Here is a 17,828-nt window from a genome sequence, read left to right on the forward strand (position 1 = left end):
AGCACATTTCAGCAATAAGGTAGTTCAGTGTTTTACATTATAAAAACCAATCATAAATTGTGAAACAAGCAACGAACATTACATTTAATCAAATGTGAAATTGGTAAAAGAATCAACCATGTGTGACCAGCCCCACCCTCTTTTATGTCAACTTATCCAGTCAAACACTTTATTTACTTGCAGCTTTTATATCAAAATGAAATGAATGGTTAAACAGAAGCTGGATGGTATGTCTTGTGATTGTGGTTCATGGATCATATGACAAAAATAAACTAGAAAACTGATGCGCTATGGGCAATTAGTCCTCCATACATTTCTCAAGTGTTTCCAGGATCTATGCAGATTTCCTCGACAAACAAAGCGACGCTCTCAAGCTCAAGGATATTGAAACAGTTCTCTACATCAACTGAGGTTACGTTTTCCTCTGGTTAGACCGACAGCCGATAGAAGGAAGAGCATGTCTGCTTTAGAGGACAAAATAGACCTAGATTTACTTACTCTGGTTTTTACTTCACCTGATGGAAATGTGCAAACGTAAGTAATCTGTAGCAAGGGTTTATTAGGTACTAGCTTTGTTATCCACACCTGCTTAGAAATAAACGAGATGAAGAGCATCTGCTGGTGTAGGAGGTGTGATGCTGAGTGGAGTGGGGGAGGGGCAGCAGCAGCCTGCTCCTACTAGATGGGAGGATGCGCTGGAAGACGGGCTGGATAGCCAGCCGGATAATGGGATTTACCAGAACCGTATGAGTCGGTTCCGTCCGTTTCCCCGTTCCTTCCCCCTTTCACACACCAGCCTCGGTGGCTGCTCCGTTGCCGCCTGCCGCTCCATACCGTGTCCCTACAGTCGTTCAGCTGCTGCTCTGCCTGGAGACAGGCGGCGCACCGAGGCGACGCCACCAAAGTCCTGTCGGGCCTGATCAGGTAAATCCAACGGGTCGCTGTGCAGAATCCGTTTCTCTCTCTTCCAGGTCCGCCGCTGTGAGCTGCAGCAGCCGGGACATGATAGGTCTGGTTCTGCTGCAGTGTTGGATCTATGCGCATGCTGGTGCTGCACTCATTATGGTTCCGAGTGAAAAACACTTTAGGCTTTGTGCCACCTTATATTAACATTCATCACTTTATAGCTATATTAGAGGTATTGGTCAACAGCAGTATTTCCACTTCCAACAGATCCAAAGAAAATAGTCAGTGTCTCGTTCTGTCAGTAGTTTCCTAGGAGACTAATACGAGTATAATTCAAAAGATGAAAATGTAAAAAAAAAAAAGTTCGGGTTTTTTTCTTCATATTTTCATTTCAGAAAGTGAAATTCACATAGATTTGTTCCAAATAGTGATACATTTCAAGCTTTTTTTTTTTTTTGTCATGTTGATTATGGCCTAAAGATAATAAAAACCTAAAATTCAGTGACTTGGAAAATTTTAATATTGTGAAAATGGGAAATATTGGAAACTCATTCAGTTCAATTCAAAAATACTCTATTCATCCCAGGAAAGACCTGGGCAGGAAAGTCCTTATGCAGCAGTTTGTACTGCACTGAATCTGAAGAAGCCTCTGACTGAAGATACTCTGCCTTCCCAAGACAGTCTCATGAAGAGGACGGTCAGTGTTGTGCACAATTTTCTTGAAGAATTCTTCTTTGCGTCACCATCTCCAGAGGTTCCACAATTGTCCCCAGAACAGAACGAGCTTTCTTTATCAGGCTGTTGAGCCTTTTTAGTTCTGATCAAAGGTGTGACCAAGTCACTGTGTTGCAAGTCTCAAGTAAGTCTCAAGTCTCTGTCCTCAAGTCCGAGTCAAGTCTCAAGTAAAGACAGGCAAAAGTTGAGTCAAGTCTCAAGTCAGGAACCTTTAATTTCAAGTCATTTTGAGTCGTTTTTATTTTTTTTATTTTTTTTATAATTTGCAATTATACATAAAATTCAAATAATAGACTATTTGTTCGTTTTAAAATATGTATTTATCTCAAATGATAGAACATGTGTAGCTGAACACAAAGTATAAAAAACATTTTTAAATTGGACCACTTTATTGCCCAGTTCTGTTAAACTTGATATTCAATAAAAAAGACGAAAATGCTGACATTTCCACAGCACAATACAAAGAACCGTAACAGCAGTTGTTTTCCTCTTTTCTCTAACCTGTCAAAACAATATATTGTCAATATAATTTCCCAACGTAGATGTCTTCAAATACACCAACCATCCTTAGATGATACTAGACCCGGCTCATCATCATGATGGGACAGAGAGACTCTGTTCCCTGTGTTCAGGTCCAGAATCTGCTTTCTGTTCCGGAGCCCCGCTCACTATCCACCGGCTTCCTGAGCTAACACGGTGCACATTATTTGTGGAGGCATTTGAAGGACCGGATTTATGGTAAATAATCACCAATTTAACCCGGAGTACACATGCTAACACGAAGTTAGCTAAAGTCAACTATCTTACAGCAAAAGAAAAGTGCCACCTACCGATCTTTGTGAAGCTTCAAATGCCGGACAAAGTTGGACGTCGTGGCATCTCCATCCGATATTCTCTTCTTGCATGTTTTACAAGTTGCAGTTCGTTTTTTAGTCGAAAGTTCATAACCTACGTAGCCAAAAGAAATTACTCGCGGAAGCATATTCCAGCGGTTATTTCGTATTTCGTTCCCTGAGCTCTGTAGCTGTGCCGCGTTTTATTAAACGTCCAAATCCTGTTAATTTGATTGGTTGTGCTGCAGCTACGTACACATACATACATAACGAGAGAGGAAAACCATAGTGACGGTCTGCGCATATTGATACGGAATGAGTGACATTAATTAATGATGCCACTTTATAAATAATGTGTTTTAAATTTTAAGACTTTGAGTAAAAAATATCAAGTCTTTTCAAGTAAACAGCTTCAAGTCGAGTCAAGTCCCAAGTCAATGGCATGAAAGTCAAAGTCAAGTCCGAGTCTTTGAGAATTTTTTCAAGTCAAGTCTCAAGTCGTGATTTTAACGACTCGAGTCTGACTCGAGTCCAAGTCATGTCACTCGAGTCCCCACCTCTGGTTCTGATGCTGCTGCCCCAACAGATGACAGCAAAAGAGAAGAGGTTCTCAACAACAGATTGATAGAAGATCTACAGCATCTTGCTTCAAACCTTGAAGGATCTTATGTTCTTCGACATGTCCAGTGTTAGGAACATATTGACCAATCCGAACTCTGATGTATGATGGAACTATATTCTTTTTCAGAAGTTCTGGTCCAAACAAAAACAACGTCTAAACATTCTAACGGCAGAACATTTAGTCATCTGGATTTTTATGTCTAAAAAATATGCTTATAATTTTACCTGTCTGACTGGATTCATCATGATTTATGAATAAATAAAACAGAGTATCATAAGCATAACAATGGAGATTCACTTCATGTTGTCTGATGATTGATGATGTTGTAGTTTCAGTCGGCAATACTGGTGGAACCACTGTCAGCAGCTATGACTCTCAGCCGGACTTGTCTGCCTTACTGTAGTAAGGCAGACAAGTCAATAATCTGTCAGATTATTGCAGTGGTATTAATCTTTGGCTCACTATTCTTCACAATATTGCATGAGTTCATTAATAGTTTTACAAAGATAAATTTATGCACAACTCTTAAAGTTGCACCACCGAGTTTCACCATTGTGCTTGTCAGCTGGTATGCACCCTAATCCTGGCTGTGTGCTTCATGGCCTGACATCTCTAGTTTGGTCTCATCTGTCTGAAGCATGTTGTGTCAGAGGAGTTTTGGTTCAGTCTGATGCAACATGTTCTTTGTTCTTATTCTGTTTCTCCTTCAACCCTGCCAAACAAGTTGCATTTGTTGTGTCAAAAACTTTAACATTTGACCTGCTAACTGAGCTCCTGGGTCATTTCTCTGAGATTCACATTCTGACCTTAAATTGGTCCTACTGGCAGCTGTTTGAGATCTTTTGTTGTTGGGAATAATTGTTCTCCCTGTAGAGTGATGGACCATAAATGGAAATAGATAGAAACGGCCTGCTAGCCAGACCAAAACAAGAGGGAATACATTTGGTTCTCTGAGCTCATTGCTGATTTTTCTCTTCCATGGACTGTGTTAACGCACACTTGGAGATGATGTACAATTGCCCCACAGCACCAGGCTGAAACTTTCTCTCTTAAATCTAAATATAGCAGTGATAGTGTTTAGTTTTTAACTTGCCTTTTTTATGATTGTAGTCTTTTGGTTTTATGTGCAGAATATTTCCCTCATCAGTGATCAGTGCTCAGCAACACCTCAACTAAAATAGTAGGTGAAACTTGTGTTTATGTAATGATGGAAACGTGTTCCAAATAATAAATGAGATAAAGCAACAAAGTCCTTATGTGATGAGGCTGATGAATGCTCTGCTCTGCGCTCTTCCTCAGTCCTGCCTCTCAATGTTATGGCTGTGGGGTTTGTGCTTCTCTTGTCCCTCCTGCTCCCGTCCCCACGCCCGTCTCTGGGTGTGTCTCCTCCCTGTCCTGCCGGCTGCCGCTGCTACAGCCTCACTGTGGAGTGTGGCTCCACCGACCTGAGGGACATCCCCAGACTCATTCCTCCTTCCACTCAGGTAGTTCCCTTCTCCACTTGCCACAGGTTGCTGTTTATTAGTAGTAGTGGAAACACATTCACCATCATGTTTTATTATTCTCCGTTTCTGTTCTCAGACCATCTTCCTCCAGGACAATGTGATCAGTCAGATTCGCCGAGTGGACCTAACGCTGCTGAAGCACCTTCATTATCTGTATCTGCAGGTAACAAGCTGACAAACTTATCTCCGCTGACATTCTTGCTTAAAGGTTAGACACTGGGATATTATCAGGTTTCAGCAGTCATGTTTTTTGGAGTAAGCTGGGGTAACGAGAGAACCAGTGCATGCACAGGGAAACATGCAAACTTGGAATTCAATCTTGGGATATCAGGTTTAGATCAGATTAGTGGTATAAATCTGCACATGCTCCAGTATGCTAATCAATGGGTAGAATCAGTTAACACATGGGCCTGATTTGAAAATATAAAATATGTATACAAATATATTTTAGTTTATTTTCCTCTTCTGTCCCTCCTGCAGAACAACACCATTTCAGGTGTGGAGCCTGGCTCTTTTAGGGACCAGAGCCAGCTGTTGGAGCTCGCCCTGAACGGAAACCGGATCCACTTGCTCACACCGAACATGCTTCAGGGGCTTGAACAGCTCCGCATACTGTACCTGTCAGGAAATGACATCACACGCCTGCTGGACTATACCTTCCAGGGTTTACAGGTAGAACACACTGAAGGTTTCATGAAGCTACATTTTAGTGAATAAATTTGCACATCCTGTATTTCTCAGACGGTGAACAAAGATATGAAACCGAAGAGATTAGATCTGAGAAGTTGTACGTATGCACTCTATTAAGACAATCAGTGAGAAACTGACAGTTTTATCTAAACTGTGTCCATGAGGAGAGCCTGCAGGCAGTCTTTAACAGACATGTGCTCATAGCTTGTCAGCAAGAGCAGTTTTCCTATAAAAGTGGCAGGTGACGCTCTTGAAATCTCCACATTGAAGATCCTAAATTGAAAACGGCACTCACTGGCCACTTTATTAGGTACACCTTGCTAGTACCGGGTTTGACCTCCTTTTGCCTCCAGAACTGCCTTAATCCATTGTGGTATAGATTCAACAAGGTACTGGAAACATTCCTCAGAGAGTCTGGTCCATGTTGACATGATAGCATCACACAGTTGCTGCAGATTTGTCGGCTGCACATCCATGATGTGAATCTTTCATTCCATCACATCCCAATGTTTCTCTGTTGGATTGAGATCTGGTGACTATGGAGGCCATTGAAGGTAAGTGAACTCTTTGTCGTGTTCAAGAAACCAGTCTCAGACAATTCACGCTTTATGACATGGCGCGCTATCCTGCTGGAAGTAGCCATCAGAAGATGGGTACACTGTGGTCATAAAGGGATGGACATGGTCAGCAACAATACTCAGGTAGGCTGTGGCGTTGACACAATGCTCAATTGGTACTAATGGACCCTAAGTGTGCCAGTGGTGTGGGGAATCCACACCACTTTACCACCACCACTAGTCTGAACCGTTGATACAAGGCAGGATGGATTCATGCTTTCACCTTGTTGACACCAAATTCTGACCCTACTATCCAAACATCGCAGCAGAAATTGAGACTCATCAAACCAGGCAACGTTTTCTCAATCTTCTGGAGTCCAATGTTGGCGAACCTGTGTGAATTGTAGTTTCAGTTTCCAGTTCTTAACTCACAGGAGTGACACCTGGTGTGATCTTCTGCTGCTATAAACCCTAGAGATGGTTGTGCGTGAAAATCCCAGTAGATCAGCAGTTTCTGACATACTCAGACCAGCCCGTCTGGCACCAACAGCCATAACTCATTCAAAGTCACTTAAATCACCTTTCTTCTCCATTGTGAAGCTCGGTTTGAACTGCAGAAGATCGTCTTGGCCACGTCTACATGCCTAAATGCATGGAGTTGCTGCCAATAGTGATTGGCATTAATGCAGTGGCATTAATGAGCATTTGAACAGGTGTATCTAATAATGTGGCCGGTGAGTGTACAAGGAATGATGAAAGTGTTAGAGCAAATAGCAGAGGTTCACACCTCAGTGTGTGAGCATGTGTCTGTGTAGTTTTTCTGGATCAGGTGAAGCTGTTCAGAAACATCAGTATGTGATGACACACCACCCAAAACCAGTTCATGCAAAAAGCATCATGGAATATAGTTTAGTTTGTTGAAGCATAATGGATCACAAATAGGAACTAAAGTGCTGAAATTCATTGATCTGAAATTATTCCATAATGATTATGCTTAGGCAGTACCTTCTACTCATGATGCTGATTTAAAGTCTGCATTTATCTCCAGCGTCTGCAGGAGCTCCACTTGCAGCAGAACAGCATAGAGATGATAGCAGACAAGGCTCTGTTTGGTTTGACTTCTCTGGCTCTGCTGGACCTGAGCAGGAATAACCTCCACACCATTGGTCCTACATCCCTGCAGCCGCTGGTTAGCCTGCAGGTACTGCGGATTACAGGTGAGACTAGATTTTGTTTCCATAATTTCAGACATGCAAGGATGAAATAAACATCGAACACACTTAGAGAATACTTTGTGTAGAAAAATAGACCAGAATCTTATCTGAACAAGGTATTAGCAAGACTCTCCACACAAGAGGCTTGTTGAAGTTGTCATCAGAAAAAAAAGCATTACCACAAACATTTGAAAATTAAAACAAGATCAGACAAAGAATTCTAAAAAGAAACATTGATCCAATGAAGGGAATAAAGAATTGGAGTGAAAGGTTCACATCGTCCTGTCCTCATCAGCAGACAGGCAGCTGAATTCTGAACCAGCTGTAGACGTTGAACAAGAGACTATTCAATCTCACAAAACAGGGAGTTGCAGTAGTCCAGTCTAGCAGTAATAAAAAATGACTAACCCTTCCAAGGACATTATGAGGAAGATAATTCTTGACTTTACTAATAATTCTAGATAATTCTAGACTGGACTACTGCACTTCAATATTCTTAATTACTTGGGTAGCTGCTGATATCTAGTGTGAAGTTCATATCAGTGGCCCTTTTAGAAATACTTAAATGAGAAATATGTTGACATGTTCAATACTTATTGTCTGCAGTGTTTCCTATGCAGTACACTATTGGTAGTTCAAGAAGAGTTGTCTATCATAAACTCTGGCATGGCATACCAGCACAAGAGTTTAAAGTAAAGCAATCTGGTTTACCTTATGGAAGAGACAGTTCTTTAATTTTTTTAACTATAGACCTAATTAAGAATTCTTATGGTTCACTACTGCCTCTGTCTCTGTGTTGCTTTGTTGTAGATAACCCCTGGCGCTGTGATTGTGCTCTCCACTGGCTGAGGAGGTGGATTGATGAAGATGGTCAGCGTCTGCTCAGCTCTGCCGAACGCCGGCTGGTCTGTAATGAGCCACCACGTCTTTCCCACCTCAGCCTTGTGGAAGTCCCACTCAACAGCCTGGTGTGTATCCCTCCAGTAGTTCAGCTGGAACCAAGAAGGTTGGCAGTCCATCTGGGGGAGAGCCTCAGGGTGTCCTGCCATGCCTCCGGCTATCCCCGGCCACAAGTAAGCATCCCACAGCAGTTTTGTCAACATTTAAATACGTTTATCAGCAGGAATGTGTATTAGAGATTCATTTTCATCTAAACTTAATTAATAAGTAGGAACATAAGGAATATGTTACAAACTTCATAACAGGCATGACTTACTTTCAGACATTTAGAAAGAGATTTTAATACACACTCGCTGTTTGGAAATCATTTGTTCTGCCAGTCTGAAGGTGGAGGCTGGAGGTGGAGAGCTCCAGCAGAATGAAAGAATGAACTTCTGATGTCTCATTCTTATTTCAGGCTAAATCAAGATCTGGAATGTTCTCAAAGACCCAGTTGTGGCAGAATGCATTGATGAGATGACCTATAAAGAAATTGTTAGAATATTCTAACTTTCTCTGCATTTGATGTTTCTTAAAATTAACTTTTAATCATATCACACTGATATAATTTGACAACATACAGTTAAAATCTAATTTGCATTGACTGATAAAATAATATTTAAGCACACAACTGTTATCTTTAAGTTCTATTTATTTGGCCATCTGGAGTCTAAAGAACCATATAAATAATTTGTTTGGGCTGGAATTGTCAGACTCTTGGTTAAAAAAATGCACAAATCGTACATCTGTTGCTTCTTTTGCTAGTAAGGCGTGTGTTATGATGAGAATTTCTTTTCAGCAAGGGCACTCAAAGCTTCTACATGTTGGCAGGTGACTTGGAAGAAAGCATCTCAAAGTCAAGTGGTGGACTCCCCTCGGGGTCTGGTTCAGGATCTGGGTGCTGGAGGAGGGGAAGGGTCAGAGGAGCCGTTTGTAGGCAGAGTCAGCCTCCAGAAGACCGCCGGCGAGTACTTTGACCCTGACACTGGCAGTGGCATGCTGTTCCTCAGTAATGTGACTGTGGCCCACGCAGGTTTTTATGAATGCGAGGCCTGGAATGCAGGAGGTGTAGCCAGGGTGACTTTTCAGCTTGCTATCAACTCATCTACTTCTTCCTCAATTTGGGCCTCATGGTCTCAGGTTTCCTCAGCGTATTCCCCAGCTTGGCCCCGGCTGAGGAACCACAGCCCGGTTTTGGGTTCTGATGTGAGCCGGGAGCCGCTATACGCTCTGGGCAGCATGGCCTTCAGTGCTCTGGGAGCTGCCACTCAGACTGCCATCGCTGTGGGCATCTCCCTGCTGGCTTTGACTGCTCTGCTGCTAGTAGCCATGATCTACAGCCGACATCACCAGCGGGACAAGGACGCCGACGGCGCTGAAAAGGTGCATATTGTTTATTCTGTGACGTATCCAGCAGCTCACAGCATGCTGCTTGAGCAGCTGTAACTGTGGTAAATTAATTTTGTAGATGTTTTGAAGCAACATATAACAAATAAAACAAAAACTAATCTGCTCTTAATTAGAACAACAAACTTTCCCAACAGAACAGGAATATGAAGTCATTTAACTGTATCACAAAATGTCTTTATTTTAAAGATAGTTGGTTTCTTCTCTCTTTATTATCTAATTCCTCATGCTTCCTATAAACTGGGCAACAGCCAAATAAATCAATATAATTTAAATTCAGTTCATGTCATCAAAAAAATTTAATATTGTGTTAAAGTTTAATATTTCTTGTTAGTCGTCACAGAAATTGAAACAGTTATTTTACGGAAGGATTACACACAATAAAATATTTGAAGCTTCTATTTTTTGCTGTTTTAATGACTATGGCTTACATGTAAAAAAAACTCCTCAAAATTCAGTGTCTCAGAAAATTAGAATATAACATTAAATTAGTGGATGTTTAAAGGATAAATGTCAGGCTTCTGAAAAGTATGTCCATCTCTATTCATCAATACTTGAGTAGGCTTCTCTCATGAATTACTGCATCAACGTGCTGTGATAATAAAATTCAAAAATACTTTATTGATCCAAAAGGGAAATTAAATATTGCTGTAAATCATGTTAATTCAAATTCATCAAAGAGTTATTGTGGATGGTGATGGCTGGGAACAAGAAGGGTATCCTGTAGCAGTTTGTAATACATCAAATTTGAAGAAGCCTCTGACTGAAGACACTCCGTTAATCTAAGACAGTCTCATGAAGAGGATGATCAGTGTTGTCCATAATTTTCTTGATTTTATGGAAAATCCTTCTTTGCATTGTCATCTCCAGAGGTTCCACAGTGGTCCCCAGAACAGAACCAGCCTTCTGTATCAGGTTGTTAAGCCTTTTTAGGTCCCTGGTTCTGATGCTGCTTCCCCAACAAATGACGGCAGAAGAGAAGATGCTCTCAACAACAGACTGATAGAAGATCTTCAACATCTTGCTGCAAACCTTGAAGGATCTTATCTTCTTCAACATGTCCAGTCTGCTCTGACCCTTCTTATAGACACTTCACTCCAGTCCAGTCTGTTGTCCAAATGAACACCAAGGTATTTACATTCCTCAACCAGCTCCAATTTTTCTCCCTTGATGGAAATAGGGTTTTACCTTTGACCCTGTTCCTCCTGAAATCTACAATCATCTCCTTTGTTTTGTTTATATTTAAGATGGGATGATTGTTTCCACCCCATGACACAAAGCGGTCGACCAGATCTCTGTACTCTGCTTCTTATCCATCTCTGATACACCAGACAGCTGCAGAGTCACCCGAGTATTTCTGGAGATTTCTGGAGGTGAGAGAAGTTTGAAGTGTACAGCGCCCTTTGGTGCTCCTGGTTAGACACACAGTCCTTCAGTCTCACTAACTGTGGTCTGTTTGTCAGGTAGTCATAGATCTAGTCATAGATCTTTTGGTGACTGCTCTGCTGTCTTTTGAACTTACAAAACAGTTCAGACTGAATTATGTTAAATACACTGGAGAAATCAAAGAAGATGATCCTCATAGTGCTGCCTGCTTTGTCCAGATGACAGTGGATTTATGAAGCTTCATGAAACGCTGACGCAGCATTTCATGAAGCAGTGCTTGGCCCACTCTAGAGGGCCAACAGGAGTCTTTCCAGGACCTTCATGATGTGGAATGACAAAGACGCAGTCAGCCTGTAACAATGCTTAGGTGTAATGAAAGCCTATATTGCTTTGATAGCTGCCTTTAGGTCATCTTCCTTGTTGGGTCTTGTCCACATTCCAGAGGTTTTCTGTGGAGTTAAAGGTCAAGAAGGAACTTTTGGTACATTGACATCAGCATCTCCATACAGCTTGTCAGCTGAGGGTAACACAATGAGCAGATAATTGAGCATCAGCCCAGTTCCTCTGACCTTGTCGCTGGTTTAGGAGTGGCTATTCGTCTGTGTGTGGCTCTACTGGAATGGATTTCACTTGACAATCTTCCCAAGGCTGCAGTTTTTCCTGTTGCTGCTGCATCTTTTTCTACCACGCTGCTTCCTTCCACTCAATTTCTCAATTTTCTGATAATGTGCTTGGATATACAGTACAGACCAAAAGTTTGGACACACCTTCTCATTAAATTCAATAAGAAAGTGTGTCCAAACTTTTGGTATGTACTGTATAGAACTCAGAACAATCAGGTTCTTCATTGAGGTTCAGGTTCCTCACCACCTTGTGAAGGTGTCCATGATTGTCTGCTGTCCAGCAGTGTTCCCCACGGTTGTAGCTGACTGAGCCAGAGTGAGAAACCAATTAAAGGGTCAGAAATGCTTGTAGGTACTTAGCTGACTAGGTTGTGACACAATGAGTTTCCAATATTTCACAAGGCACATTTTTAAGAGATACTGAATTTGTTTTTGTTATCTGTAAGCCATAATTACCAATATTTCAATAAATAAAGGTTTGAAATATGTCAATCTTCCTTTTTAAATCTCTTAACTGTTATTCAGCTTGTTTGCTTTATAAGTTGTAGGGTAACCTTTGCTATAGTAACTAAAACAGTTAACTGTCTATAGTGGATGAAATATGAAATGGAACATTAATGTTACTACCAAGTAGATTTTTAGGCTGTAAAAATATTTGTAGAAATATCTTAGACATTTCAACAGACATGCTTATATAAATTAAACTGATAAATGTATACAACAGGCTATTTGAAAAGTGTGAACCTCTCAAGTTTTCCGTTATTTCTGTATTCCAAAAGTGATCAAGGTGAATTTTAACCAGCAGGAGGAGAGCATCCTGTATGTGAATGACTACTCTGACGGCCCCACCACCTTTGCCCAGCTAGAAGAGTACCGTGATGAACAAGGCCATGAAATGTATGTACTGAACAGAGCCAAGCCTGTGCTTCCCCCAGCAGTCTCCACTACTGATCTGGACTGCCACGCACCATCCGACACCTCCAGCCAAACCCTGTCCATTGGGCCAGGCAAAACTACAAATCCCACTGTCCCTCAGAACAAACAGGAGCAGCAAGAGATTGACATACGAACCATGAGACGCATTGCAGGGGAAGGAGGAGAAGCAGAGCCTATTATCACATCAGAGGCTGAAGGGTTGTTTCTCAACCACACTGGGGTGTTTATGGAATCTCAGATAGCTTATGAGATCCACTGCTAAAGGACTGCAGACAGACAGTATTGTACCTTTGAAAAACCTCATTGTTTAATTTAGCAATGAACGATAAAGGCTCCCCCTGCTGACGCGTTCTGGAACACCAGACTCACCCAGGACAGACCCGAACAATCCTGAACAAGATAAAGCTCACAACCTGAAAACAGTTCAACCTTAATACAGTTCTGATGGAACTGTATGATGAGCTCTCAGGTAGGCTATTATATACTGGTTTTGGAGGGGAGCTCTGGGGCTGGCCTCATCCATGACAGCAGAAGACCTATACTACTGTATTACTGTGGAAAGAAACTGGTGAAAAGTTGACCACGCTATCAAGTTTCTCCTGTTAAGTTCTAGGGAAAGCTTGTGTGGTTGAATAACATGTTCATCGATGTACAGGAACTTTGTTGAACCACTAGAAGGATGTACAGTTAGATCAAGTGGACAAAAATAGAGTTTTGTAGTTATAGATAAAATATTTGAAATCTGATTCCCATCTCTTGCTGCTATCATTATAACTTGATGTTAAATTCCGGACAATAAAAAACAGGGTTTTTCCATTCTTTCCTCCCCCAACATTTACACATGTGGACAAAATTGTTGATACCCCTCACTTAATGAAAGAAAACCCACAATGGTCACAGAAATAACTTGAATCTGACAAAGGGAATAATAAAAAATAATTATATGAAAATAAATGAAAGGCAGACACTGCTTTTCAAACATGCTTCAACAATTATGTTCAAAAATAAACTCATGGAACAGGCCTGGACAACAATGATGGTACACTTAACTTAGTATTTTGTTGCACAACCTTTCAAGGAAATCACTGCAATCAAACGATTTCTACAACTGTCAATGAGACTTCTGCACCTTTCAGCAGGTATTCTGGCCCACTTCTCATGAGCAAACTGCTTCAGTTGTCTCAGGTTTGAGGTCTTTTCCAGACAACATGTTTCAACTCCTTCCAAAGATGCTCAGTAGGATTCAGGAGAGGGTCCAGAAGGTCACTTTAGAACAGTCCAATGGACTATAGTCCCATGGATGTTAAATTTCTGAGTAATATGTGCAACTGTAGTCAGAGGAACATCAAGCTGCTTGGAGATGGTCTTATAACCTTTACCTTTATCGTGCTTGTCTGTAATTTTCTTTCTAATCTCCTCAGACAATTCTTTCCTTTGCTTGCTGGTCCATGTTGAGTGTGATACACACCATATCACCAAACTGTGTTGTTTGGTGATATGGTATCACCTGTAGCTCTATATGTAGGCCATTGTTTACAAGAATGTAGACACCTGTGATGCTAATTAGTGGACACGTCATCATTTAACATGTCCATTTGGTCACAATATCATCGTTTTTGTCCAGGGCTGTTTCATGAGTTTATTTTTTAACTTAATTTTGTTGAAACATATTTGAAAAGCAATGTCTGACTTTCACTTATTTTCATAGATTTTTTATTCATTATCACCTTTGTCAGATTCAAGTTATTTCTGTGACCGTTGTGGATTTTTCTTTCACTAACCGAGGGGCATCAACAATTTTGTCCATGTGTGTATGTCCATCTTGGCTCAGTCAGGATGACAAGTTGGATTTTAATAAGTGTGGGCCTCTGCAACAAAGGTAGACTGAATAATGGATGGTCTAGAACACAGGTGTCAAACTCCTGTCCCGGAGGGCCACTGCCCTGCAACTTTTAGATGTGCCTCTGCTGCACCACACCATTTCATTCCAGTGTTTTGTAAAAACTGCAGGACAGTGGCCCTTGAGGACTGGAGTTTGAAACCCCTGATCTAGAACATGTAGATTTTTTGTTGTTGTTACCCCTCCAGGGGGTCTTTTGTGGGCTCTAGTGTCCCTTATATCATAGTAGGCTGACAGAAAACAGGGAAGGAGAGGGGGGAAGACATGCGGCAAATATCGTCGGGTCCGGGAGTCGAACCTGCGACGGCCGCATCGAGGACTCAAGGCCTCCAAATACGGGTCGCGCTAACCGCTATGCCACCACGGCACGCCCTAGAACATGTAGATTTAAGTAATTTTTGGATAAACCAAAAAATATATTTCAAAACTTTGTTCAAAATGTGCAATTTGTGCTTTAGAACATGAATGAAAGAACTTTGTAAATAAAGGTCTAAAGATGAGTCCCAAAGTTTACTTGATGAATGAATGTCTTGTACTTATAGATCAGTTAATCCAAAACATGTCTGATTCATGTCATAGCAACATCACAACATGGTTTCCCTGTAGTATTTGAAGATTTGAGACTTTAAATAAATAATATTTTACACATTTGATAAAATGTGACCTAGAGCTAAGCCAGGCTGCCAGAGGTTATTTTGTAAATCTGTAAGCACAACTCTAGGATAGCGTATACTGTAAAGCAGCAGGGCAAACAAACACCCATCACAACCAAGGAATGCATCGTAGGATCTCTGAACACACAACCTTGTAGCAGTTGAGCAGTAGCAATACTGCATGCCATTTGACAAAAAACTAGGAAAGATGGCCCAATGTGGAGCACCATTTTGAAGCTTTCTGACCTTGTAGAATCCTGTCATTAACTAGGCAGTCAGACATACAAAAACTGGGTTAAATTTTATACTAATCTGAGAATGTCTCCAGTGAATATTTGTGCCACAGCTATAGAATTTATTCAAGAAATGGATCCAAAAAGAAGGAAGTCCCCCCATTTTCTGATTCATTCTGCTTATCCACCACTTGGGGGCACTCTTTACATGTACTAAGAGCACAAAGTTTTATTTCTAGATGGTCAGGTGATTAGTACAGTGGAGAAAATATGTATTTGATACACCTTCAACTTTCTCACAAATAATACAGATGTCTGATTGTCACGGTAGAATCTAAATAAAAAAATCATACTTTTATATATAATCAAAACTGTATTGGATGAAACAAGGAGTGATCCCAAAAATAGAACTTACTTGGTACAGGAATCTTTGTTTACAGTCACAGAGGTCACATGTTTACTTCTTGACCAGGTTTGCTCTGCAGCAGGGATTCAGGCCCACTCCTCTATAAAGATCTACAGGGTTCTCACTTATAAAATGTTTCATGAGAAAATCTGTAACGAAAAAAACACACTATTTCACCAAGATCACTGTATTGGTGTATAGAAAATATTTTTGGTTATCCCTGTACTAGCGTGACAAACGGAACACACTGCCATTTGAGTTTTAGGAGGTTGATGGCCACAATGTGAGCAATATTAAAAGGTGCCTCCTCTTAGAAGCCATGCCTGTCCCCTGCAGGTTACAGAGGAAAAGCGCAACCTTATGGTTGGAATTCCAGCAGTGCCAAGTGTCACTTCATAGTGACATGCAAATATCATTATTTACATGTTTACAGCAGTCTAATGGCCTCACACCTTGTCACATTGTCAATACTCTTACTGAGGGAAGGAGGTCTGACTGAGTGTGTGGACAGGTGGGTTTTCTTTAGCTAGCAAGTTTAACAGGTGCAATTAATCCAGGCACCTGTCCACATACAGCAGTTTGCAGCTGTATGTGTCCTTGATAAGCCTGATGTACTGAGCTTCTTAAAGACAGTCAGAATTCCTTCTAGTTGCTAGGTGATCAAATACCTAGTTCATGAAATGCTAACTTGTACTTAGAAGTTATTTCAAAATCATGCAATGTAAATTTCAGTATTTTTTTAAAGCTTAAGCTGTCAGCTTAAGGTGTACCTAGGAGGTAAATTATAGATCTCTCTGTTAGTGGGAAAACTTGGAAAATCGGCACTGTATTAGATACTTATTTCTTCCACTGTTGGCTTGCAGGTAAGACAGGATGGGAGCATCATGGTGAAAGTACTCCGACACAGTGGTGTCATTTTACATTCTTTACGCTGATACACATACAAAATGAGGGTTCATCAAAAGGGATGCACATATTTTATACATGCGACATAACATTTGGATGCTGGGACAGATGCAAAAACATTTTGGATGAATGTGACACTTACATGGCAAGATGAAACATAACAGCTTTACTGTCACAAGATCTGACCTATTCATGCTTCCTTACAGATGCTGTATCTGTATGTCATGGAATCTCAGAGAACTGTTTTATAAACCACTCCTTTAGTTCAAGTCAAACAGATCCAGATATCATCAAACTGGTGCATGAAAGAAAGTTGTAGGCAACTTCTCCATCATATTAAGGCTCTATAAAGCCTAACTGGGCATGGATCACTTCACCTGCCTTTGCGCCCTGATGCATCCATTACTATGGAACAAAATAAATCTGGACTTGTCAGTCCAAATTAGCCTTTTTATGTCTACTTTATCCAATCCAGAGTTTTACGTTAGCTACATTTTGTTATCCCACATTATTAGATGCTAACTTTCAGGCATGGCAGTGTACATTTGAATCGTTCTCTCAAATTTTAGATCCTGTTTCTTCTTTCTGACGTCAATTTTACGAAAGACATCCTGGGTTTCAGCAAAACGATGATAAGCGACATACAGTGGACACTTCACCAGAGAAGAGTCCTGGTGCCCTAATGATGCCCAAATGTAGAGAACATTTGTTGCATCAATAAATGATAACTATGATAACTAAGCTGACCACAAACTCTTCAGCAGATTGAATCCTAAATCAGGCAAGTATGGGCCCAAAGTCCAACACCAAAACTCCAGAAACTGTTGGAAAGAGGAGATGCTGCACCATGGTAAGCATGCTCCTGTCCCAAATAATTTATGGCATTGTAAAGTTTCTGCCTTAAACACTTCTTATCCATGTTGTGTTATGAATAAAATATCAGCTCTTGAAATTCTAAATTTTCTTCAAATTTGACGAACGCCCCAACTTTTCTGGAATTTGAGCTGTTCTAAAGCTCTCTTATTCAACACGAATTAAAACTGTGTACTGTAGACATCTCTGAACTTGACTTACAGCCTTGGAAGCAGTGAGCATGACAGGTATGAGTAGAAGATGCTTAAAAATAGTCTGAGCTGGTTTGAAGTCAACAGTACCCTGACCTAGGTCTGCAATAGCAGGAAACCTCCGTCTGATTTGTGCTCAGGAGCGTCAACATTTCAACACCATGCTTGACAGCAGTGACAATGGCTGGTGTCCTCAGTATTCAGTATGTTGGAAAGAAAAACTTGACTTTGTGCTCTTTGGACTGAAAACTGAAAATGAGAAAAGTAGGTGGAAATCTACTATGACTGATTCACAATAACACCAAACCTCCAG

At 40.9% G+C, this 17,828-nt stretch overlaps 1 protein-coding gene across 4 annotated transcripts; it reads left to right on the forward strand.

Annotated features, from left to right (window-relative positions):
* Positions 1-423: 423 nt before the first annotated feature.
* LOC114151435 (leucine-rich repeat-containing protein 24-like) lies at positions 424-13,352 on the forward strand. Of its 4 annotated transcripts, none has more exons than XM_028028637.1 (9): positions 424-534; positions 4,227-4,276; positions 4,396-4,580; positions 4,678-4,764; positions 5,082-5,273; positions 6,897-7,065; positions 7,873-8,135; positions 8,833-9,384; positions 12,220-13,352. In XM_028028637.1, the coding sequence occupies exons 3-9, from the start codon at positions 4,413-4,415 to the stop codon at positions 12,613-12,615; spliced, it is 1,827 nt and encodes a 608-aa protein (XP_027884438.1). In that variant the 5' UTR covers positions 424-534; positions 4,227-4,276; positions 4,396-4,412; the 3' UTR covers positions 12,616-13,352. The 4 variants fall into 4 exon arrangements, with proteins under 4 accessions (XP_027884438.1, XP_027884440.1, XP_027884441.1 ...); XM_028028639.1 differs by having other exon boundaries at positions 12,223-13,352; XM_028028640.1 differs by having other exon boundaries at positions 12,197-12,331.
* Positions 13,353-17,828: the final 4,476 nt, after the last annotated feature.

Source organism: Xiphophorus couchianus, chromosome 9 (genome assembly GCF_001444195.1).
Source record: "Xiphophorus couchianus chromosome 9, X_couchianus-1.0, whole genome shotgun sequence".
NCBI lineage: Eukaryota > Metazoa > Chordata > Actinopteri > Cyprinodontiformes > Poeciliidae > Xiphophorus > Xiphophorus couchianus.

Coding starts and splice junctions, on each gene's coding strand:
- LOC114151435 (XM_028028637.1), top strand. CDS start 4,413: ATGGCTGTGGGGTTTGTGCTTCTCTTGTCCCTCCTGCTCCCGTCCCCA. Junction 4,581..4,677: donor TCATTCCTCCTTCCACTCAG/GTAGTTCCCTTC, acceptor TTCTGTTCTCAG/ACCATCTTCCTCCAGGACAA. Junction 4,765..5,081: donor TTCATTATCTGTATCTGCAG/GTAACAAGCTGA, acceptor TCCCTCCTGCAG/AACAACACCATTTCAGGTGT.